This window comes from Schistocerca piceifrons, chromosome 1 (genome assembly GCF_021461385.2).
Source record: "Schistocerca piceifrons isolate TAMUIC-IGC-003096 chromosome 1, iqSchPice1.1, whole genome shotgun sequence".
Classification (NCBI taxonomy): Eukaryota; Metazoa; Arthropoda; class Insecta; order Orthoptera; family Acrididae; genus Schistocerca; species Schistocerca piceifrons.
In genome coordinates, this window is record NC_060138.1 from 732,798,844 (window position 1) to 732,824,632 (window position 25,789).

Below are 25,789 nucleotides of genomic sequence, written 5' to 3' on the forward strand. Positions count from 1 at the left end.
AATTACATATCTGTCGATGGTGGCACTTGAACGAAGTTCACTGAGATGCGACCATCTTCCCTGGGGCCTCCACTTTTTGTCTGGGAGTGTATTCCGACTTGAGGAGCGTTTAGTAGTCAAGTATGAGTCGAGAAAGCCACTATACCATGTCGGATGTGGAGGTAGGCAAACTTTGCACTTGAAAAGAATTATATTGCTAATTACTGAGGATTAAAACAGGAATAAAGGGCTACAATAAGTGACAAGTTAAAGTGTGATGCGTGAAAGAACATAATTATAGAATTCAGAGGAAAAATGAGGAACGAGAAACCCTTAACGAAATTATGTTCAGGTTATAGTGTCTAAAATGTCGATTTGTGACAATTGCGTGTGCGTATGAGAAACAGTGATAACCATGGAAAAACATCCAAACAAAACATTAGCTAGAGTGAAATAGCATTGGAAAATAGTGGCGCGTGAGTGTGAATTGAAGCCTACTCTGGCTGAAACTTCTGCCTAATAAACAGTGACTATTATTAAAAGTTGTCCTATTTAACCCCTTTGTTTAAACCACGCACATAATATTATGTTTTAAGGCGAACAGTTTATCAAACGGCATTAGAAGACCAAAAGAGACGCATGCGATTAATACTTGTCACGCAATCGCAGCTGCTACGTTTACTTTTATTACTCTATATTCCTGAGCCGCTTTAGTTGAATTTGCGACCGTTCATAACCATTAATAACCATTGACACATCACGAAGAGGGTGGGACTTTACAGTATACCACTAAGCACAAGACACTTTACGAATTGCACCTAAGGCAACTTGTGGTACCACTATATTTTGCCCCTGCCCTGTCATATGTACGCTTACAACATGCGAATAACGACTTTCAATATGCATCCTTATGAGGCATGTTTTCTCTCATTTTCTCGTCGTTGTCATTTCGCAAGACTATGTGGAAGGAAGTGATATGTTTTCCAACTCTTCCAGGAGCCTGTGCTCTCCGAAAGAGGAAACTCTGGAATTTAACTTCTCGTCGACAACGGGGTGATTGGAGCACAAGCTCGGATTACGAAAGTATGGGGAAGGAAGTTGTCAGTGTCTTTCAAAGGAACCATTGCGACATTTGACTGGAGCCATTTAGGGAAATCACGAAAAACCTAAATCAGGATGGCCGGACGGGGATTTGATCCGTCGTCCTCCAGAACGCGAACCCAGCGCGCTGACCACTGCGCGACAATGTACCGTTGTACTGTCGGAGTTTCAACAATTAACTGTGATGGACTCTCCTCTAGCGTAGCGTCTTCCGTTGTAGTTGGAACCTCTGGCGCCTATTAAACGGTCGCGTGACGAAACTCCCTGCTCTTCGTTGGGTCTTCGTATTTCCTGTTAACACATCCTGGTACAGGTTCAAGAATAACGAGCAGTACCTAGGAATCAGTCCAACAAATGTTCTTTAAGTGACTTTTTTCGTAGATGGACTACATGGTAAATCTCGGCCTTGCATCTCCTTTTCCCACAAGTAATTTGATAAGGTTATTCCACTTGAAGCCGCTCCTGAGCGGTATTTCTGTTTTACGACTGCTACTGTTTCCAGTCATTTATAGCCTATACTTTAATACAACATCAGCGGTTCTGTTCGCTTCTTTGTGCTCAATGTGCTACATTTATTTAAGTTTACATTCAAACCCAGAAATGCCGATCCTCTGGATGTGTTCCTGAATTTAGTTCCAGTTTTTTGGCATTTCAACAGAATTATACGCAAACTGTTACACGGAGCCTTCAAAATCATCCAACAGATCTCTGGAAGGCAACCTGGACCATACCATCTACTAGTGGGTGTTCCAGGTTTAATGATGTGCGGTACGCTGTAGGGGTTTTAAAAAGATTTTCTTTAGGTTATCATAAAATTTTGCTTTAAACTACACACATCAAGAAAAGTGTTGGGATCAGCCCGGTTACCAGAACTTCTGAAGATAGACGATGACTGTGGACATTGTATCACAGACACAGTCCCTCTGACTGTTCAGAGATGTCACTAAACCCACCCAAAGATTTAAACAACCATGCATGAGCAAAGCCTATTAGACGGAAGGCATCCGACAGCCGATCAGTTCCAGTCATTTCACCAGGAAGGAGGTACACGCCTCGGGTTGTCTGTAGTTCAACCATGCCTAGACGGTCAATAGCACGGTTCGATCGCGTCCGCATTGTTACTTTGTGCCAGGAATGGCTCTCAAGAAGGGAAGTGACCAGGCGTCTCGGAGTGAACCAAAGCGATGTTGTTCGGCCATGGAGGAGATACAGAGAGACAGGAACTGTCGATGACATGCCTCGCTTCCCAAGGGTTACTACTGCAGTGGATGACCGCTTCCTACGGATTATGGCTCGAAGGAACCCTGACAGCAAAGCCACCGTGCAGAATAATGCTCTTCGTGCAGCCACAGGACGTTGTATGACGACTCAAACTGTGGCAATAGGCTGCAGGATGCGCAACTTCACTCTAGACAACCATGGCGAGGTCCACCTTTGCAACTACACCACGCAGCGTGGTACAGATGTTTTTAACAACATGCCGAATGGACCGCTCAGGATTGGCATCACGTTCTCTTCACCGATGAGTGTCACGTATGCCTTCAACCAGATAATCGTCGGAGACATAGAGGAGGAAACACGGTCATGCTGAACGCCTTAGACACACTGTACAGCGAGTGCAGCAAAGTGGAGGTTCCATGCTGTTTTGGGGTGAAATTATGTGTACGCCGTTGTTGGTCATAGAAGGCGCCGTAACGGCTGTACGATACGTGAACGCCATCCTCCGACTGATAATGCAACCTTATCATCAGCATATTGGCGGCGATGCATTTGTCTTCATAGACGACATTTCGCGCCCCCATAGTGCACATGTTGTGAATGACTTCCTTCAGGATAATGACATCACTCGACTAGAGTGGCCAGCACATTCTCCAGACATGAACCCTATCGAACATGCCTGGGATAGATTGAAAAGGGCCGCTTATGGACGACGTGGCCCACCAACCACTCTGAGGGATCTACGCCGAATCGCCGTTACAGGGTTGTTCAACAAACTCTAGCAGTAGGCAATACGAGTACTAGGAAGTTATTGCGCCTCACGGAAAGGCTGTGTTGAAATCCCGAGAGTGCACGTGCTAAACAGAGCTGATCCATACATGTCTCGTGAAATGATGATGAAATCAGACGAATTAAAGCTTATGAGTAGTCTTGGCGACAACCGCAGAGAGAATGGTCTAAATGGTAGAGATGCCAGTCGAATGCACGCTGTGCCATGCACCACAAGATGACTTCAGTATAATGCAGATGTTGGAGATAATATAAGCTCTAAGACTGAAAAACAAATGAAAAAATCAGAAAAATAAACGACGTACCATGATGAAATTATCCGAATAGTACTACAATAAGTAGATATGATGCACATATGAAGACAAACTAATGATTAATTCATAAAAATTTCATGATATGTTCAAGAGAAAGAGCTTCACGAACTGATCAAGTGAATAACTCGTTGACCAGTCTCTGGCCGTTACGGATATAGTTGTTAGATGTCCTCCTGAGCGATTTCGTGCCAAATTATGCCCAACTAGCTCGTTAGATCGCCCAAATCCTGACAGTATTGGAAGGCTCTGCCCACAACGTTCGAAACTTTCTCAACTGGGGGGAGATTCGGCGGCCTTTTTGGCCAAGGTGGGGCTTAGCAACTGCCCTGTGCGGTCGGGAATTATCTTGCTGAAAAGTCAGCCATGGGTGGTTTCCCACAAATGGCAACAAAATGGGACGTAGAATGTCTTTCACAAACCACTGTGCTATGAAGTGCCGATGATCACAACAAAACGTGTCCTGTTGTGAAACGAAACCGCACCGCAGACCATAACTCCTAATCGTCGGGCTGTATGGCGAGCGGCAGTCAGTTCGTATTCCACTGTTGTCCGGGGCACCTCCAGACAGGTCTTCGTCCTGGATGGTTCAAATGGCTCTGAGCACTGTGGGAATTAACATCTGAGGTCATCAGTCCCCTCGACCTAACTAACCTAAGGGCATCACATACATCCATGCCCGAGGCAGGATTCTAACCTGCGACCGTAGCGGTTGCGTGGTACCAGACTGGAGTGCCTAGAACCGCTCGGCCACAACGGCCGGCTGTTCGGCCTGGAATCTCATTGAATGAAGTGGAATTGTGTTCAGGGTTGAGTATCGCTGCGAACTGAGCCCCGATGACCAGTGAAGACGTATCAGGAGACGTCCCGGACAGTGGTCTGATATCAACCTGACCGATGTCTACCATACAGCCTAACGATCAGGAGTGATGATCTGGGTTGCCACTTGTTTTCACAGCAGGACCCCTTCAGTTGTCATCGGCGGCACCCTTACTTCACAGTGACACGTCGACGATAATCTAGTCCCAGTTATCTTGCCCTTTATGGCAAGCCATCTAGGGCCTACATTTCGGCCAGATAATGCCCACTCGCACACGTCTCTGTACTTGTCAAATCCTACCTTGACCAGCAAAGTCGCCGGGTTTCTCCCCAGCTGAAAAAAGTTTGGAGCATTACGAACGGTGTCTTCCAACCATTTCGGGATTTTGACTATCTATGGCACCAGTCGGACTATTTTTGACTTGATGACCCTAAGAAGCACATCCAGCAACTATATCAATCAGTGCCAAGTCGAATAACTGCTTGAGCAAGGAAAAGAATCAATTTATCTGGAATCTTAATCATTTGTTTGTCTGTACATGTACTAATTTCCGTTCCATTCGGATAATTAGTTCGTCGTGCGTAATGGCTGTTTCTCCTTAAATAAAAAAAAAGAGTGTGCGAAGAATGCAAAAGGTATCTGCGACTGTTACTGGTTTCTCCTCAAGAAGAGAATGCTTTCGATCTATCGCAACGATCGATTTCTTCCATTGCTACTAAATCATTTACATATTATTCTTACAGGAGGCAAGTTATCTAGCTTCTGATTTAGAGATTACGAGACAACTGGAAGGTCTTGTGGCTTATACAGCATTTCTGAGTCACCTAACAATCTTTCGGCAGTTTACTGCTTCAGGAAGAGAACGAGGAGGAGCGCGGGACGGAGGGAAGTCAGTGGGTGTCACTCACAGAGCGAGGAGTACTGCAGGTGGCGCGGCAGGCAGGAGCGCTCGGAGAGGTCGACGTCGCGCAGGTAGCGCAGCGAGGCCAGCTCCAGCTTGAGCAGGCCGCGGCGCCCCGCGTGCGACACGTAGCCGTGCCGGAACTCGTGCTCCACGTCCTGCAATCACACACAGCACGCACCACCACTCATGCAGCCATCTGCGAGCCGGGTTCCCTATCCACTATCAAATGACCGATTGTAGTAACGCAGGAGTGGCAATAGTCTAACCACTGGGAAAAATCTGAAATTTTTTTATTTTGTACATCTCAGTCTCATTTATTACTGCAGGGGTTACCAGTTTCGGGCCTAATCGCCCATTCTAAAACCACACACCTACAGATTACAAAGTACATGTACACTACTGGACATTAAAATTGCGACACCAAGAGGAAATGCAGATGATAAACGGGTATTCATTGGACAAATATATTATACTAGAACTGACATGTGATTACATTTTCACGCAATTTGGGTGAAAAATCAGTACCCAGAACAACCACCTCTGGCCGTAATAACGGCCTTGATACGCTTGGGCATTGAATCAAACAGAGGTTGGATGGCGTGTACAGGTACAGCCGCCCATGCAGCTTCAACACGATACGACAGTTCATCAAGAGTAGTGACTGGCGTATTGTGACGAGCCAGTTCCTCGGCCACCATTCAAAAATGGTTCAAATGGCTCTGAGCACTATGGGACTTAACTTATGAGGTCATCAATCCCCTAGAACTTAGAACTACTTAAACCTAACTAACCTAAAGACATCAAACACATCCAAGTCCGAGGTAGGATTCGAACATACGACCGTAGCGGTCACGCGGTTCCAAACTGTAGCACCTAGAACCGCTCGGCCACCCCGGCCGGCCGTCCACCATTGACCAGAAGTTTTCAGTTGGTGAGAGATTTGGAGAATGTACTGGCCAGGACAGCCGTCGAACATTTTATGCATCCAGAAAGGCCCGTACAGGACCTGCAACATGCGGTCGTGCATTATCCTGCTGAAATGTAGGGTGTCACAGGGATCGAATGAAGGGTAGAGCCACATCTGAAATGTAACATCCACTGTTCAAAGTGCCGTCAACGCGAACAAGAAGTGACCGAGACGTGCATCCAATGGCACCCCATACCATCACGCCGGGTGATATGGCAGTATGGCGATGACGAATACACGCTTCCTTTGTGCGTTCGCCGCGATGTCGCCAAACACAGATGTGACAATCATGATGCTGTAAACAGAACCTGGATTCATCCGAAAAAATGACGTTTTGCCATTTGTGCACCCAGGTTCGTCGTTGAGTACACCATCGCTGGCGCTCCTGTCTGTGATGCAGCGTCAAGGGTAACCACAGCCATGGTCTCCGAGCCGATAGTCCATGCTGCTCTAAACGTCGTCGAAATCTTCGTGCAGGTGCTTGTAGTCTTGCAAACATCCACATCTGTTGACTCAAGGATTGAGACGTGGCTGCACGATCCGTTACATCCATGCAGGTAAAGATGCCTGTCTTCGCGACTGCTAGTGATACGAGGCCGTTGGGATCCAGCACGGCGTTTCCTCCTGAATCCATCGATTCCATATTCTGCTAACAGTCATTGGATCTCGACCAACGCGAGCAGCAATGTCGCGTACGATAAACAGCAATCGCGATAGACCACAAACCGACCTTTATCAAAGTCGGAAACGTGATGGTACGCATTTCTCCTCCTTACACAAGGCATCACAACAACGTTTCACCAGGCAACGCCGGTCAACTGCTGTTTGTGTATGAGAAATCGGTTGGAAACTTTCCTCATGTCAGCACGTTGTAGGTGTCGCCACCGGCGCCAACCTCGTGTGAATGCTCTGAAAAGGTAATCATTTGCATATCACAACATCTTCTTCCTGTCCGTTAAATTTCGCGTCTGTAGCACGTCATATTCGTGGTGTAGCCATTTTAATGGTCAGTAGTGTAGTACAAAAACATTTACGTACAGTACACAATTACTTCAGTATTACAACTTCTTACAGGATTACTGACATAACTTCTTATTAACCGTAACTAGGTATACAAAATGGTACCAAATCTAGTTACCCTTAATCACAACGCATGTTCCAAAATGGTTCAAATGGCTCTGAGCACTGTGGGACTTAACAGCGGAGGTCATCAGTCCCCAAGAACTTAGAACTACTTAAACCTAACTAATCTAAGGACATCACACACATCCATGCCCGAGGCAGGATTCGAACCTGCGACCGTAGCGGTCGCGCGGTTCCAGACTGAAGTGCCTAGAACCGCTCGGCCACTCCGGCCGGCTAACAACGCATTTCTATAATCACATGGGTACTTGCAATATAAAGCATGCCTTATGTAAATATTTTTGCACGGCAAATACTCTGTAATTTTTGGATGTGTGATTTGAGAATGGGCGAATCAGCCTGAAACCGGTAACAATAAATTGTATATTCGTGGAACTAAGACGGATAAAAAAATTTATCAATTTTTCCACAATACTAAGCGGTTGCGGACCTTCCAGTGCAAACCAGCATGCCCCGAATCCAAAAATCTCCCTACTGATCACTTTGTAATGTTTAGTCCAAAATCTGGTTTGATGTAGGTCTCTACGGTAAGCTATTCTGTACAACTCTCTTCGTTTTTCCATAACTGCTGCACCCCTCATAAACTTGTTGGAACTTTCAAATCAATGTCCTGTTGCCTTTCATGACTGGTTCTATAATCCTGTTACTTCTTTTAGTCCAGTTTTATCAAAAATTGTATTTCTTCCCCGTTAGATTCAGTACCTATACGTGTTAATTACATGCCAGATATAACTTAATAATTTTCATTACTTTGTGGCATCACATTTCAAAAGCTTCAATTCTTTTCTTGTCTGACTTGTTTATTGTCTATGTTTCGCTCTCATGTAACGTCAAACTCCAGACAAATTGCTTTCAGCAAACACTTGACTTTTTTTTCCTTTGGGGCTGAAGCATTATAGAAGTCTTGTAAGGACATTCGATGATAAACAGACTGCTGAATTAGCGCTACAACAGTCCGCAATACAGAAGGAATACAAGATTCTGAAACACATAGCACAACAAAACAACTCGAACCCCAACATAGTCAACCAAATCTATGATAGACACAACAAACCGAGACATATTGTGATTCATAACGACATAAAATTAACAAGAGAGGTACCAAAAAATCAGACAACAACATACATACAACAGAATTATGTTGGAAATATGTGAAACAAACTTAAAACATTAGAAAATTCCACTAAGGTAAAACATAAAACAAATTTGGAGGCAAAAGCAACACCAGCGAACATAAGCAAAGAATTTACTACTAGCACATACAACTCTACACATTAATAAGCCAATTTTGTAATTATATAACATTGTTGACTTAGCTGTCAACGGAAGCGTTTCAAACTTACGAAAAATATTAAATAGGTGTTGATTAATGTTGCTCAGCAACAAAATCCACTGTTGAGACATTACGTATCCACAGTTTTGTCTTCGCTACACGTAGGACAGAAAGCAGTACAAGGTGTGAGTACTAGAGAGCGACAACGTTAACGATGTGTTATGGAAGTAAGTACGACAACAGATATATACAACATTGTTATTAATTACAAATAGCCAGATATATATCCAATAACAGCTCCATATGTTTGCAGATAGCTTTGTGATGGCCATGGAGCCGAAATAAGCTTATAGCACAAAAATAAACCATTGTAATAAAAAGTCTTTAAATATAGCAGCGTCTTGGCTTACTAGACATGTAATGTCCTCAGAAGACTCTAATTTGTGTGAAACTTGAGTTTATCTTGGTCTATAAAATGTTAAAATGTTAAAATAACTTAGATAATGCAGCCGCTTCATATCTTCGACAACTGCGGATATTTCAACACCTCCACGCCCCGCCATTTTCAAGGCACAAATGCATCGAGGGAGCGCCATGTGAAGAAATTTAAAACATCGGTATGCAGAGCGTATGCAGAAAGATAAAACACACACACACACACACACACACGCGCGCGCGCACACACACACACACACACACACACACACACACACACACACACACACTGTAAGCTCTAGAGCCATCACACAATCAAAGATGACCAATGTTAGAAGTCATAGAAAGTAAATATTAGTAACCAATAGGTGAGATGGAATTAACACTGTCAGCCTGTTGAAACTTCCTGACAGATGGAAACTGTGTGCCAGACGGAGACTCGAGCTCGGGACCTTTGCCTTCCGCGGGCAACTGCTCTACCAACTGAGCTACCAAAGTACGACTCTCGCCCCGTCCTCACAGCCTTACTTCTGCCAGTACCTAGTCTCCTACCTTCCAAACTTCACAGAAGCTGTCCTGCGAACCTTGCAGAACTAGCACTCCTGAAAGAAAGGATATTGCGGAGACATGGCTTAGCCACAGCCTGGGGGATGTTTCCTGAATGAGATTTTCACTCTGCAGCGGAGTGTGCGCTGATATTTAACTTCCTGGCTGATTAAAACTGTGTGCTGAATCGAGACTCGAACTCGGGACCTTTGCCTGAGCTACCCAAGCACGACTCATGCCCCGTCCTCACAGCTTTACTTCTGCCAGTACCTCGTCTCTCGCGTTCAGTTGGTAGAGCACTTGCCCGCGAAAGGCAAAGATCCCGAATTCGAGTCTCGGTCCGGCACACAGTTTTAATCTGCCAGGAAGTTTCATATCAGCGCACACTCCGCTGCAGAGTGGAAATCTCATTCTGTCAACCTGTTGTTTGACCAGGACGTCAGCAAGATTTCACGCAGAGTTTAAGTGAAAACCTCCATTTTTATTTGTAAGATCACTTGACAATTTAATTTCAACTGCTTCGTGAATAACTCTACCCCCATAATCCGCAAGTGCACGCCAGAATGTTCGTGTTGTTATATTTCACAGGATGACTAGCATCAAGGCAACGTGTAGTAACAGATTTGCTCGGTTGTTGTAAGCGTGCGTGATGCTTATGCTCAGTACTCCGGTTCTCCACGGTCCTGATAGTCTGACCAAGATATGACATATGTCTACCAGAAGTCCATGTTGTACGATACCTTACGTAAAATAATAACATCCTTACGGATCCTAAAAAGACCATTGCCTTCGATAGTGGTCGAAAAGCACATTTCACGTCATATTTACGCAGAAAAAGACTAATCTTGTTGGAAATGCTTCCTGTGTAATCAAAAAATGGCGTCCACTTTGGTGCCATCTCGTTTTCAAAGACCTGATTCAGCCGGTTGCTTTCTGCGAATAGCGGTGGGAGGATTAATATTATGCACATCTTCGGCAAACGTTAGAACTACATTATTATCTCGACATCAAAAAGGACAACGTACACTAAAATCTCATTCTACTACTATATTATTTTCGGCCATGTAAACAACACTTTTGTTATTTGCCATATCCAAGTTAGAACTTAAACGGCCTTTCAGAAAATCTCTTCCGATTATTCGCTTCACGATGGAGGTGAGGAAGGATGGCTGCCTTGCCTTGCTTGACGTGTTGGTCAGGACGAAGGTTATTGGTACTTTGGGACATGGCGTTTACAGGAAGCCAACTCACAACGATTTGTATCTACAGGCTCTTGGTGTCAACATCCGACTCACCATGAAGGGCGTCTTCGTACTTTGTTGCAAAAAGTCCATGTCATGGAGTATCAGACTTTGATTCTGTGCGGAATTCTGCTCTCAGCTTGATCAAACGATAGAGGGACAGATTTAATGCTATCTCACATTGTGGTTGCTAAAATTCACTGCGGGTAACTTCCGACGTTGGTGATCTTTGCCGGTGTAGAGGCGCTAGTGTTCATAGTATATATATGTTATTTTACCGCATATGCCCTGCATTCCGAAATTTAAATTTCCATCTACAGTCGCTGTAGTTGGATCTGTAAGTTGAAACCGGCGGGTTGTCCACCTGTCGGAATATCGGCTGTTGTCGAAGACGTCGCAAATTTGCCGTTGCATAAGTTATTTAAATAGTTTGATTTATATTGTTGTTCAGATATTGGTACCGCTCTTTTCAAGGGGATCTTTGAAGGACATATAAGGCATTGATTTCATACGGAAATCAGTTTCACAATATTCTCGAATCGAGGATGCCCGATAAAACAGAGCCTTTGTAACAAAACCTTGTCACAGTAAGGAGAATGAGTGACGTAGAGAGTTTGCATGGTTTTAATGGAAACAAGCACGTGCATAACATATGGATTTTATTCCCAAACTCTTTATAACACACAGAAAGCCATTCCAGTTGAGACAGTGAAGTAGTAAACATATTGCTAAAATGGACCGTTGGTGCCGGCCGGGACAGAGATTTCGATCTGAGCAGTCTAATCATGAAATGATTGTTATCAAAGGGACTTCTTTCAGTACTTTGTTCACCAAATCAGAAAAAGAGAATCTCGAGCTCCCCATTCTTTCCAGTTTAAGAACAGGGGCATCCAACTAGGAACAACGGTGTTTTATATGCTTCTCGTATAACCGACAATTGTAATTGACACTCTCCTTCGAGCATCCATATTTACATTCAAGTGGAATCTAACTGATTAGAATCAGTGTAATAGTAGAGAGAGCTTCTGCCTCCCTCTAATTCGTCTCTCCTAGCTGAACAGCGAAGTCATTGTGAGTGTGACGCTTTCCACGTATGACATTAGTGAATTAACCTACTGCCATTAGCCCTCAGTTTAGCTGTACTTCGAAGTTTCGTTTGTAACTTTGTCTTTCTCGTTTTTCATTACTACTACAAAACAAAAAAATTTAAAAAACACTGTCTAACTGAAATATAAACGTTAATGCTCTCGACAATTGAACAATTCTTGATTTACATTTTCTCTTCTATCTTACTTCAAACTAATTTTACGTCAGTAAAATGTGATTAAATCTACATAGTATTCCCTCCGTATATTTTAAAAATGTAAAATTTACGACTGAGGCAAATGTTAGGTGCATGCTATAAGTTCGTCGTCAGACAAGCGAAGTATTTCTATCTGCCTTGTTGCCGTGTTGCTTGAGACCTGCTTTAAGGACGCCAGCCATAGATACCTCCCGACAAAACCTTCAACAAACCAGCTATAACATCATCGCCAACCATAAAATCATCCTTCCTGAATAACTGGACCCAATGTCAGTCGCAAATATTTATTGCACTCATTACGCAAATTCCAGTAGTTTACTGCGAGTAGATATTTGGACAACTGCCATCGACCAGGCAGTCATAAATTCAATTTCCGTTTACGACACTTTCTCCACCGCAGAAAGTTGCCACAATTTTCTGCGGTCAGAGAGATTCTGCTCCGCCCTTCGAGTTTTTACAAATGATTTAGTGTGAGCAAATATCATGAAACCCGGTGTTTAGACGCCCTGGTGCAGTCTAATGAACTGTGAGTGTGAAAGAGAATTTCTTATGAATTGGGAGGGAGTTAGTGGACTATCTGAACGTTATTGTGGACCAACTGCATGACTTTAGTATAGGCGTCTACATATATATCTACATCTACTTGATTACTCTGCAATTCACATTTAAGTGCTTGGCAGAGGGTTCATCGAACCACAATCACTCTATCTCTCTACCATTCCACTTCTGAACAGCGCGCGGAAAAAACGAACACCTAAACCTGCCTGTTCGAGCTCTGATTTCTCTTATTTTATTTTGATGATCATTCCTACCTATGTAGGTTGGGCTCAACAAAATATTTTCGCATTCGGAAGAGAAAGTTGGTGACCGAAATTTCGTAAATAGATCTCGCCACGACGAAAAACATCTTTGCATTAATGACTTCCATCCCAACTCGCGTATCATTTATGCCACACTCTCTCCCCTATTACGAGATAATACAAAACGAGCTGCCCTTTTTTGCGCCCTTTCGATGTCCTCCGTCAATCCCACCTGGTAAGGATCCCATACCGCGCAGCAATATTCTAACAGAGGACGAACGAGTGTAGTGTAAGCTGCTTCTTTAGTGGACTTGTTGATCTTCTAAGTGTCCTGCCAATGAAACGCAACCTTTGGCTCGCCTTCCCCACAATATTATCTATGTGGTCTTTCCAACTAAAGTTGTTCGTAATTTTAACACCCAGGTACTTAGTTGAATTGACAGCCTTGAGAATTGTACTATTTATCGAGTAATCGAATCCCAACGGATTTCTTTTGGAACTCATGTGGATCACCTCACACTTTTCGCTGGAAATGGAAATGAGCGTTTGGCGTCATTGGCCGGGAGGCCCCTCGCGGGGCAGGTCCGGCCGCCATATCGCAGGTCTTATTACATTCGGCGCCACATTGGGCGACCTGCACGCCGGATGGGGATGAAATGATGATGAACACAACACAACACCCAGTCCCTGAGCGGAGAAAATCTCCGACCCAGCCGGGAATCGAACCCGGGCCCAGAGGACGGCAATCCGTCACGCTGACCACTCAGCTACTGGGGCGGACACACTTTTCGCTATTTAGCGTCAACTGTCACCTGCCACACCATACAGCAATCTTTTCTAAATCGCTTTGTTACTGATACTGGTCTTCGGATGACCTTACTAGACGGTAAATTACAGCATCATCTGCGAACAACCTAAGAGAACTGCTCAGATTGTCACCAAGGTCATTTATATAGATCAGAACCAGCAAAGGTCCCAGGACGCTTCCCTGGGGAACACCTGATATCACTTCAGTTTTACTCGATGATTTGCCGTCTATTACTACGAACTGCGACCTTCCTGACAGGAAATCACGAATCCAGTCGCACAACTGAGACGATACCCCATAGGCCCGCAGCTTGATTAGAAGTCACTTGTGAGGAACGGTGTCTAAAGCTTTCCGGAAATCTAGAAATACGGAATCAACTTGAGATCCCCTGTCGATAGCGGCCATTAGTTCGTGCGAATAAAGAGCTATCTGCGTTGCACAAGAACGATGTTTTCTAAAACCATGCTGATTACGTATCTATAGATCGTTCCCTTCGAGGTGATTCATAATGTTTGAATACAGTATATGCTCCAAAACCCTATTGCAAACCGACGTCAATGATATAGGTCTGTAGTTCGATGGATTACTCCTACTGCGCAATTTTCCAATCTGTAGGTACAGATCTGTCGGTGAGCGAACGGTTGTATATGATTGCTAAATAAGGAGCTATTATATCAGCGTAATCTGAAAGGAACCTAATCGGTATACGAGGGCAGTTCAATAAGTAATGCAACACATTTTTTTCCTCGGCCAATTTTGGTTGAAAAAAAACCGGAAATTTCTTGTGGAATATTTTCAAACATTCCCGCTTCGTCTCGTATAGTTTCATTGACTTCCGACAGGTGGCAGCGCTGTACGGAGCTGTTAAAATGGCGTCTGTAACGGATGTGCGTTGCAAACAACGGGCAGTGATCGAGTTTCTTTTGGCGGAAAACCAGGGCATCTCAGATATTCATAGGCGCTTGCAGAATGTCTACGGTGATCTGGCAGTGGACAAAAGCACGGTGAGTCGTTGGGCAAAGCGTGTGTCATCATCGCCGCAAGGTCAAGCAAGACTGTCTGATCTCCCGCGTGCGGGCCGGCCGTGCACAGCTGTGACTCCTGCAACGGCGGAGCGTGCGAACACACTCGTTCGAGATGATCGACGGATCACCATCAAACAACTCAGTGCTCAACTTGACATCTCTGTTGGTAGTGCTGTCACAATTGTTCACCAGTTGGGATATTCAAAGGTTTGTTCCCGCTGGGTCCCTCGTTGTCTAACCGAACACCAAAGAGCAAAGGAGAACCATCTGTGCGGAATTGCTTGCTCGTCATGTGGCTGAGGGTGACAATTTCTTGTCAAAGATTGTTACAGGCGATGAAACATGGGTTCATCACTTCGAACCTGAAACAAAACGGCAATCAATGGAGTGGCGCCACACCCACTCCCCTACCAAGAAAAAGTTTAAAGCCATACCCTCAGCCGGTAAAGTCATGGTTACAGTCTTCTGGGACGCTGAAGGGGTTATTCTGTTCGATGTCCTTCCCCATGGACAAACGATCAACTCTGAAGTGTATTGTGCTACTCTTCAGAAATTGAAGAAACGACTTCAGCGTGTTCGTAGGCACAAAAATCTGAACGAACTTCTCCTTCTTCATGACAACGCAAGGCCTCACACAAGTCTTCGCACCCGAGAGGAGCTCACAAAACTTCAGTGGACTGTTCTTCCTCATGCACCCTACAGCCCCGATCTCGCACCGTCGGATTTCCATATGTTTGGCCCAATGAAGGACGCAATCCGTGGGAGGCACTACGCGGATGATGAAGAAGTTATTGATGCAGTACGACGTTGGCTCCGACATCGACCAGTGGAATGGTACCGTGCAGGCATACAGGCCCTCATTTCAAGGTGGCGTAAGGCCGTAGCATTGAATGGAGACTACGTTGAAAAATAGTGTTGTGTAGCTAAAAGATTGGGGAATAACCTGGTGTATTTCAATGCTGAATAAAACAACCCCTGTTTCAGAAAAAAAATGTGTTGCATTACTTATTGAACTGCCCTCGTACAATCTGGACTTGAAGACTTGCCCGTATCAAGCGATTTGAGTTGCTTCGCAACCCCTAAGGTATCTACTTCTAAGAAACTCATGCTAGCAGCTGTTCGTGTTTCAAATTCTGGAATATTCCATTTGTCTTCCCTGGTGAAGGTATTTCGGAAAACTGCGTTCAATAACTCCGCTTTAGCGGCACAGTCGTCGGTAACAGTACCATCGGCACTGCGCAGCGAAGGTATTGACTGCGTCTTGCCGCTTGTGTACTTTACATACGACCAGAATTTCTTGAATTTCTACCAAATTTCGAGACAATGTTTCTTTGTGGAACCTATTAAAGGCATCTCGCATCGAAGACCGTGCCAAATTTCACGCGTCTGTAAATTTTAGCCAATCTTCGGGATTTCGCGTTCTTCTGAGCTTCGCATGCTTTTTCCGTTGCCTCTGCAACAGTGTTCGGACCTGTTTTGTGTACCATGGGGGATCAGTTCCATCTCTTACGAATTTATGATGTATGAATCTCTCAATTGCTGTTGCTACTATATCTTTGAATTTGAGCCACATCTCGTCTACATTTTCAGTCAGTTCAGAAGGAATGGAGATTGTCTCTTAGGAAGGCTTCTAGTGACACTTTATCCGTTTTTTTAAATAAAATTATTTTGCGTTTGTTTCTGGTGGATTTGGACGAAACGGTATTGAGCGTAGCTACAACGACCTTGTGATCACTAATCCCTGTATCAGTCATGATGCTCTCTATTAGCTCTGGATTGTTTGTGGCTAAGAGATCAAGTGTGTTTTCGCAACCATTTACAATTCGCGTGGGTTCGTGGACTAACTGCTCGGAATAATTTTCGGAGAAAGCATTTAGGACAATCTCGGAAGAAGTTTTCTGCCTACCATCTGTTTTGAACAAGTATTTTTGCCAACATATCGAGGGAAGGTTGAAGTCCCCACCAACTATAACCGTATGAGTGGGGTATTTATTTGTTACGAGACTCAAATTTTCTCTGAACTGTTCAGCAACTATATCATCGGAGTCTGGGGGTTGGTAGAAGGAGCCAATTATTAACTTAGTTCGGCTGTTAAGTATAACCTCCACCTATACCAATTCGCACGGAGTATCTACTTCGACTTCACTACAATCTGCAGCCAACACCGTCGCAAAACCGTCTGAGCCTCTGATTCAGACCCTCCATCCAGCTCTGCACCAATGGTCCGCAGTCGGTTCTGTCAACGATGCTGCAGATGGTGAGCTCTGCCTTCATCTCGTAAGCAAGAGCGGCAGCCTTCACCAAATCAGATAGCCGCTGGAATCCAGAGAGAATTTCCTCAGATCCAAAGCGACACACTTCATTAGTGCCGACATGTGCCACCATCTGCAGCTGGCTGCACCCTGTGCTCTTCATGGCATCCGGAAGGACCATTTCCACATCATGAATGACTCTACCCGGAATGCACACGGAGTGCACACTGGATTCCTTCCCCTCCTTAGCCGCCATATCCCTAAGGGGCCCTATTACGCGCCTAAGATTGGAGCTCACAACTAACAATAAGCCCACCCTCTGTGATTGCCCGGACCTTGAAGGCTGAGAATCATCCTCTGAAACAGGGTAGGCAGCTGCATCTGGCTCAGCCAGAGACATTACCTGAAACCTGTTTGTCAGACGCACCGAGGAGGCTTGCTGATCAGCCTCCAGGGACGTCTTTCGCTGCCTGCCACGCCTTGGAACGACCTCCCAATCAACCACAGGCGAGGGCTCAGCCCCACTGCAGGCAGCAACCGGGGCAACCACAGCGGCAGACCGATCTGGGGACAGACGGGACGAGGTTGACATCCCCTTGATACCCAAGTCCAGCTCCCCACAGTGGTGCCCATTGACAACAGCCTCAAGCTTCGCGACCCAAGTCAGCTGTGAGCGAAGGGATGCCAACTCAGCCCTCATCCGAACACAGCAATCGCAGTCCCAGTCCATTCTAATTTATGTTGAACAACAGTTACTGAAACACGAGTCCGTGCCTAGATAACGCAAGGGAAACACGCAAAAAATGTATGAACTAACCTGTACAAATGCATAACGGCTGCGCTACAATCTGCCTGAATTTACGATTACAGTAACTAAAACTCGAAATTACTCCTCCTATACGAAACTCACACCCAATTTAAGTAAGAATCTACGAAGTAAACACAGAAAAGCAGCTACATACGTATCTTTCTGCGCTGGTGCTGTATACCTTCGGAAACCTTGTCGAATCCATGTCGCGCAAAAATGCAATTATTTGGCATTCCAAAAATGGGTCTACACGCTGTTAAAAAGGTAATCATGTTGTTGTGCCTCGTGAGTGTGTTTTAAGTTACATTCGTAATTTCGCGCCAATGGTATGGTGGAGCGAAATGTGGTTGGCATCTGTGCACAGGTCTGGTTTTAATGTGTAACTGCGAGAAGTTTCGTTGCTGTATGTCTGTTAGTTATTGTTCAGTGCTGTATTGACTGGAACGTTGTGTCGCACAGTCTGCGAATTTCAAGGTTGCAGAGGTAGTGGACCAACGGTCTGCGTTAAATTTTGCGTGAAACTGAAAAAAAAGTAATACCGTTACAGAGACACACCAAATGATCTAGGAAGCCAACGGTGATGAGTGTTTAAGCCGTACTCGGTGTTACGAATGGTTCATACGCTTTAAAAATGGCCGGACGGAAGTTAAACGTGACCTTCATTCAGGACACCCTTCGACGTCTACCGATGACGCTCATGTCAGGAACTTCAATGAAATTGTGCGTGCCAATAAAAGACTGACTGTCCGAGAGATTGCAGAAGAATGTAACATTCTGTTGTATCATGTAATGAAGTCCTGACACAGAATGTTGGAACGCATCGTGTTGCCGCCAAGTTCGCCCCACTACTCACAGGACAAGAATGGCCTCGCAATCTGTGAAGAACTTTCGGATCGCGCAGATGACAACGAGATGTTACTTAAGAGAATCACAACTGTCGATGAGACGTGGGTCTACTGTCATGTTGAAACCAAGGTTCAATCTTCACACAGTGGTTCAGGGAGGGTTCTCCAAGACTAAAGAAGTTCGTCAGGTCAGGTCAAATGTCAAAGTCATGCTGGTAGTTTTCTTTGACTTTGAAGAATTAGTTCATCATGAATTCATGCCACAGGGCAAATTGTTAATAAATGGTGCTATCGGGACATGTTGCGACGCCTGCGAGAAAATGAGAGAAGGAAACAACCTGAAATATGGCGAGAAAATTCATGACCCTTGCATCACGATATCGCACCCGCACATTCATCCCTGTTGGTGCGTGAAATTGCATAAGAAACGAAATACAATGCTGTTTGATGCTCTGTTCCCTGACCTAGCCCCTGAGGACTTTCCTTTTATTTCCAGAGTTCAAAACGTCGTTGAAAGGACGAAGATTTGTACCGATAGATGAGAGAAAAGTTATTTGCGCGATTCAGTGAGAGGGGTACCAAGACCGCTTCCGGTATTGGAAACAGCCTCGGGAGCGGTGTATCGGTTGCGGTAGAGAGTATTTCGAAGGAGACCATGCACAGTGAGTAAGAGGTAAGCGTAGAAAAATTTTGTGGACAACGTTCCGGAATTTTTTTAACACATTTCATATTTCCTAGGCAAATTGCGCATTATTCGGTCGGCTAATCGTCTGTGACCTCTGGCTTCATATTTCCTAGCCGGCGATGACATTTTTAGATGTTATCATTGGTGTCGCCTATTTGGCCTTGGGCCTCTTACCTGTATAGGAGGAATGAAGAGTCCGCTGACCAGGTCGAACTGTCCGTCTATGGGCTCCGGGTGGACGGTGTGGTGCTTGCGCTTCTGCGCGGCGTCGCGGATCACCTGCACCGTCTTGACGCCACGGTCGCGCTCCGACCGCCAGTTGAGCACCCACACCTGGTCCAGGTGCGGCACGTAGTGCAGCTCCACCGGCATCTTGTCCGTCGTCACCACCTGCCGGCGAGAACAGCCAGGGGTGTTTCGAATACGTCTATTAACAGCACATGGCAACGTAGTGGACTGCGTAGTAGGTAATGTCTACAGGTCTCTGACGTCGAGGCGCAGTTCAAAATGTCAGACATATGTATGTACTAAACTATCAGTTTCTGGAGCCATACTCCTCTTGTGTTACCAATACTTTCGGATGTTGTGGAAAATGTGACGTCACACGAAGATACAGAGTCGAGCGGCACGAAAATAAACGATACAATATGAATAAACTGCCAGATTTGGCCGGCTACGAAGTGCGCTGAAGTCGAAGGAAAAGCCACTTGCTGAGTCAAAAGATCATTGAGTTTTATCGAGATCACATCCCCTTCACTTCTGATAGAATGACGAAGAAACTTTACGCGTTGCTACGAGACCATACTCTCGCGGCATTTGTGCTAACACTCCAACAAGGACTTGCAGTTTGACGAGGTTTACCTGAAGTACTAGAGCAGTGTAGCGTCGTATTAGCAGTGTACCGTGACCTACTGGAGCTCTGTAGAGATGCAGAATACCCAAAGAAGAGCGGCGCGTTTCGTCACGGGATCCCTCAGTCATGCGAGAGTTTTACGAATATGCTCGACAAATCCCAGTGACAGTCAGCACGAGAGTGGCTTTCTATGCACGCATTTATATAATTCATACAAGGGGCTTTGTGCCTCACAGAGAGGCTACCTGTTGACATTCCGAGAGAAACTTTCTCCAGAAATGACCACAATGATGATATCAGATATATCAGAGCTAATACCGATTACCGACAATCATTCTTCTCACGCGCCATTCGTGAAAGGAAGGGGAAGGGCGTTAACGATAGTGGTGCCAGAAGTACCCCCGCCACGCACCGTCAGGTGCCTTACAGAACACAGATGTATCAACGGTTGCTGGGCCAATGACAAATTACGTTATATTGTTCTGAACGCTCAGTTTTGTCAATCTGGGATGCCACATCTGAAAGAAATATCGGTAAGGTATCGGTAAGGTATCTATAAAACTTTTAGTTCAACTTGTCTCTGCTGAGTCCCTAGGTGTGGAGTCTGTACGACCCCAAACCAGGGTTTTAACCACCTGCCACCCTGGTTACTGGAGAGACCCAGAGTTATCTTAGATTTGATGCGGTACAGGAGAGATAGCACTCCTGCTTCCGTTTTTAATGCGGTATTTTCTTCCGTTTTATCTGAGCACCACGACCATGTAGCTGCTTTTACGGATGGGTCGAAGCAGGGTGACTTTGTTGGTTGCTCTGTCGCCTTCCCGGATCGTCACCTCAAGGTCAGACTCTCTCCCGAATTTACGATCTTTGACGCAGAATTATATGCCACCTTACGGGCAGTGGAGCAGATGAGACTTTGTCCCAGTGTTAGATTTCTCGTCTGTTCAGATTCTTTGAGCACCCTTTACTCTCTCCAGCGTTTGTACCCAGCAGCAAGGGAATCCAAACTATCCAGGACGCCCTCCCCCAACTACAGCGACTGGGGAAGCAGGTGTCTTTCTGATGGGTAGCAGGGCACGCGGGAATTCTGGGGAATGAAAGGGCTGATCGAGCAGCCAAGGAGGCTTGTCGTGACCGTCAGGTCTTTCAGTGTACTATCCCCCTGCATGCCCTCACCTCGCTGTTGAGGTATAAAGCCCTGTGTCGCTGGGAACATGAGTGGCTAGAAGTGACCGACAACAAGCTCCGAGTCGTCAAGCCTACAACTCGACCGTGGCGTACTTCCTCCCAGCCACGTCGACGGGACGAGGTCCTCCTTACCCGTCTTCGCATCGGACACAACCCTATGACGCATGCATTTTTACTCCGGTGAGAGGATCCTCCGATGTGTGGTGCTTGTGGCGTACAGATCAAGGTGCACCACATTTTATTAGACTGCATTTTATTTGCTGACCAGCGGACTGCAGCGGATTTTCCGTCGGATCTGCAGTCTATTTTATGCAATGCTCAAACGAATGTGGTTCGCGTTTCAAAGTTCTGTGAATTGTCCCACATTTTTAACAAAATTTTGGGGAGATATTTTTAATGTGTCAGCGGGGAGGCTGGCTCAGCCAAACTTCTTCGTAAGTGGTCAGCCAGTCACATTTCCAGTTGCTGTTCTTTTTAGCTCTTTTATGGTTTGTTTTCCCTCTGCTTTAATTTCCTGATTGGCTATCTTGCCTCCTCATTGGTTTTAGTGCATGTGAGAGTGTCTGTGCGATAGAGTCATTGTGTGGTCGTTTCGTGTGCATGCGTTTACGACAGTTTTAGTTCTTATCCACATTCGTTTGTTTTAATCTATGTCAGAGCGCTGATAACCTCGCCGTTGGGCGCCCATAAGATCCCAAACCACACACTTGTCTCTGCTGAAATTCTCTGCTAGTTGGTGTCATTTCGCAACAGAGTAAAAACAGCTTTCAATAATATCCACATTGTTATTAGAATTTAACATTTGTGTTTTATCCGTATTCCTTATATGAACTATGAGATACGTTCAATAATTAAAGCAACACATACTTTTCTGAGAGCAGGTTCCTTTTATTCAGGATTCCGGTACACTATGTTAGTATTATTCCCCAGCCTTTTGGCTGCAAAACCCAATTATTCAGCATGATCTCCGTTCAATACGACGGCCTTACGACGCTTTACTGGTAGGGCCTTCACTCCCGCATGGTAGCACTGTACTGGTCGCCGTCGGAGCCAACGTTTTGCTGCAGCAATAACCTCCCCATCACCCACGTAGTGCTTAACCTGGGGTATATTCTTCGTTGGGCCACACAGATGGAAGTCGGAAGGTGCGAGATCATGGCTAAGGGGAACGAGGAATAACAGTCCAATGAAAGCTCTTGAGCTCCTCTCGGCTGCTCAAACTTGTGAGGCCTTGCATGCCACCGAGAAGGATAATTTTGTTTGCATTATTGTGCCGTCGACCGCAGGATTAGCAGAGCGGTCTAGGGCGGTGCAGTCATGGACTATGCGGCTGGTCCCAGCGGAGGTTCGAGTCCTCCCTCTGGCGTGGGTGTGTGTGTTTGTCCTTAGGATAATTTAGGTTAAGTAGTGTTTAAGCTTAGGGACTGATGACGTTAGCAGTTAAGTCCCATAAGATTTCACACACATTTGAACATTTTGTGGCGTCGAACACGCTGAAGTCGTTTATTCAATTTCCTGAGGGTAGTACAATATGCTTCAGAGTTGACCGTTGCACCATGATCGATGATATGAAACAGAATAACCCCTTCGGGGTCCCAGAAGATCATAGCTATGACTTTACCTGCTGAAGAAGCGGCTTTTAACTTCTGCTTTGGAGGCGGTGTGAGACCACTCCATGGCTTGCCGTTTTGTTTCTAGTTAGAAGTGATGAACGGCAACGGCCTTGCCGCAGTGGATACATCGGTTCCCGTCAGATCACCGAAATTAAGCGCTGTCTGTCGTGGCCAGCACTTGGATGGGTGACCATCCTGGCTGCCATGAGCTGTTGCCATTTTTCGGGGTGCACTCAGCCTCATGATGGCAACTGAGGAACTACTCGACCGAATAGTAGCGGCTCCGGCCAAAGAAAACCATCATAACGACCGGGAGAGCGGCGTGCTGACCACACGCCCCTCCCACCCTCATCCTCAGCTAAGGATGACACGGCGGTCGGGTGGTACGGATGGGCCACTTGTGGCCTGAAGACGGAGCGTTTGTTAGAAGTGATGAACCCGTATTTCAGCAGCTGTAACGATGTTGGGAAAAAATTATCACGATCAGCCTCGTACTCAAGCAATCCCGCACAGGTGGTCCTCTGTTGCTCTTTATGATCTTCTGTTAGGCAGCGGGGAACCCAGCGATCACACACCTCTGAGTACCCCTAATGGAAGACGGGTGTGATACACTCGTCACCATTACCGACGAAGACTTCAATCTGAGTAACGAGGTGTTTGACTGTGATCCGTTGATCACCTTGAATGAGAGTGTCCGCACGTTCCAATATTGCAGAAGTCACAGCTGTGTGCTGCCGTCTGGTACGCAGGATATGGGATGGGATTCGACGACCTTGTTACGATTACGACAGACGCCTCGCCCAAGACTCACATCACTGACAGGTCTGCGTAGACCTTCTCCAAGCTCCTATGAGTATCTGCTTTTCTCTGGTTTCCCGACAAATGAAACTCAATGACAGAATGACAGCTCTCTGTTTGGAGCCCTCCTCCGTTACAGAAGCAATTTTGAAGGCAATATATAGCGCCGCCACCTATCGGAACTTCATGAAATTATAGGGGCTGAAGCGGAGATATTGCACCATGTCCCACAACAAATTCAAAATTCTTTTCTCAACTGGAATTGGTCCAAAAAAATGCGTTCCATTACTTATTGAACGCCTTTCGTAGGTTTTGTATTATAGGTCAGTAATAGTATAACAATAACTTTGAAAGATATTTGCTATGCAGATTTCGTTGAACATTTGTCACCATGCATTATTTCAAGTTATAGATTTCAGACTGTGGTAACGAATTACAATTGTTATTTTTAAATGACTGCCGTGTAGATGTTTTCCATTTTGAAGGCAGATACGAAAATCTAAACATGAAGGAAAAGATAGTGCAAAAACCCTCGATAGAAATTGGCATTGTTTTTTTATTGTATTACATCACGTAAAATATCCGCCTCCTGAGGGAAGTAGCAATCGCATCTGACTGCCAGGTGGACTACTCGGGTTCAGTTCCAAGTACTGTCAAGGAGTTTTCCTATTTTGGGAAGACTCGAACGAGACGCACAGAAGTTACAGAAGAGAACTGAGGAGTCACTGAAATGAGAAGCACGTGGAAATCCGAAAACCGGTAAGAGTTGCAACTCACCTGTATTGAATGTTACAGAATTTATATTGGCACGCTATGAAGGGGTTGCTTATTCTTGCTGTCTGGAACTTCTTTTATTCTTTTTTGTTCCGGCATGCTGTGATAGAAAATCTTGGGCACATTCTTATGTTTGGCGACGTAGCCTTCTCTGATTATTTTGCCTGTTATTTTGATTAAGATTTAGGCCCACCTATGTTTTCAGAACAATCTTTATACCGATTGAATTTATTATTTCCGGGTGTTCCTTTTCACCTACGGAAATTATAAGGACGCAACGGATAGAGCAAAATTATTTTGGGGGGCAGTCAGAGAAAACTATGTGCTGTGAACTAATCTTGTGCCAAGAACCCTAGATTTGGGAAGCGTATTCATCAAATACTACTAATATGACACTCATTTCCGGCATGTTGCGAAATAAATAATCATAACGGAAATTAGCTTCAAATGACAAAATCTTTATTTTCGATTAATCTTTTGCACTTTTAACGATAATCTTTTTGCATTTAACAGATGGACAAACGTTCATGATATTTTTAGAAGGTATCCTATGTCTTCCTCATTTCAGAATTACAAGCCGCGTTGCCTTTAATCTGCATAGTCCTGTGGGGATCGGAAGATCTGGGGAGCACGTGGTCACTGCTATATTTTAAAACAAAGACATCCACATGCACTCAATCCACACGGGCAAGCGGAAGTCGATAGCATTTTTAGTCAGAATAATTGTATACACTTCGTATCTGGCATAGAGCAGGATTTGGTGGCAGCATATTTTTAGCGTGAAGCGCTTGGAAACAAATCGACTCATCTTGCAACATGCACACTCGATACAGTTTCTTTTTTTGATAGTTAAAAAATTTTCACCACAAATAAAAATAAGAAGGCAAGTTGTAACCTTAAGGTTTGGATTGAGATCTGAATCTCTACATCGCGTGGTCGCGCCTTACGGAAATCACATTATTGTTCACCCTATTAATTGAACTAAAAATTATAACTGGTAGATAAATGATCATTGCAAAAACAGCTACGAGAAAAATAGTTGAATTTAACAAATAAGTAACATATTCAAGTACCTCTTATCCCGTGTTCGACGCAGCCGTTCTGAGGGAACGGCTGGTCGCTTACCTGTCTTCAAACACACTCTTGACTAACCGTCCCCCGAGTGGGGGAGGCCCATGACCAACATCTGCTAGGAAAACGTTTAGCTTCACACATCTTTAGCCAAACCCCCCTGTTACTGCTCTCTACATTCCACTGACACCTGTTAGGTTGGCAGAAGATTAAGAAACCCACCACTTCTCTGGTTCGTC

The 25,789-nt window shown here is 45.1% G+C and overlaps 1 protein-coding gene across 1 annotated transcript in view; it reads right to left on the bottom strand.

Annotated features, from left to right (window-relative positions):
- Positions 1-25,789, bottom strand: part of LOC124773250 (follistatin-related protein 5-like) — a 194,970-nt gene that overhangs the window by 26,724 nt on the left and 142,457 nt on the right. Inside the window, exons 8-9 of the mRNA XM_047249388.1 lie at positions 19,428-19,643; positions 5,127-5,277 (exon numbers count right to left, since the gene is read on the bottom strand). Coding sequence (XP_047105344.1) covers positions 5,127-5,277; positions 19,428-19,643 — 367 coding nt within the window. The remainder of the gene's footprint in view (positions 1-5,126; positions 5,278-19,427; positions 19,644-25,789) is intronic.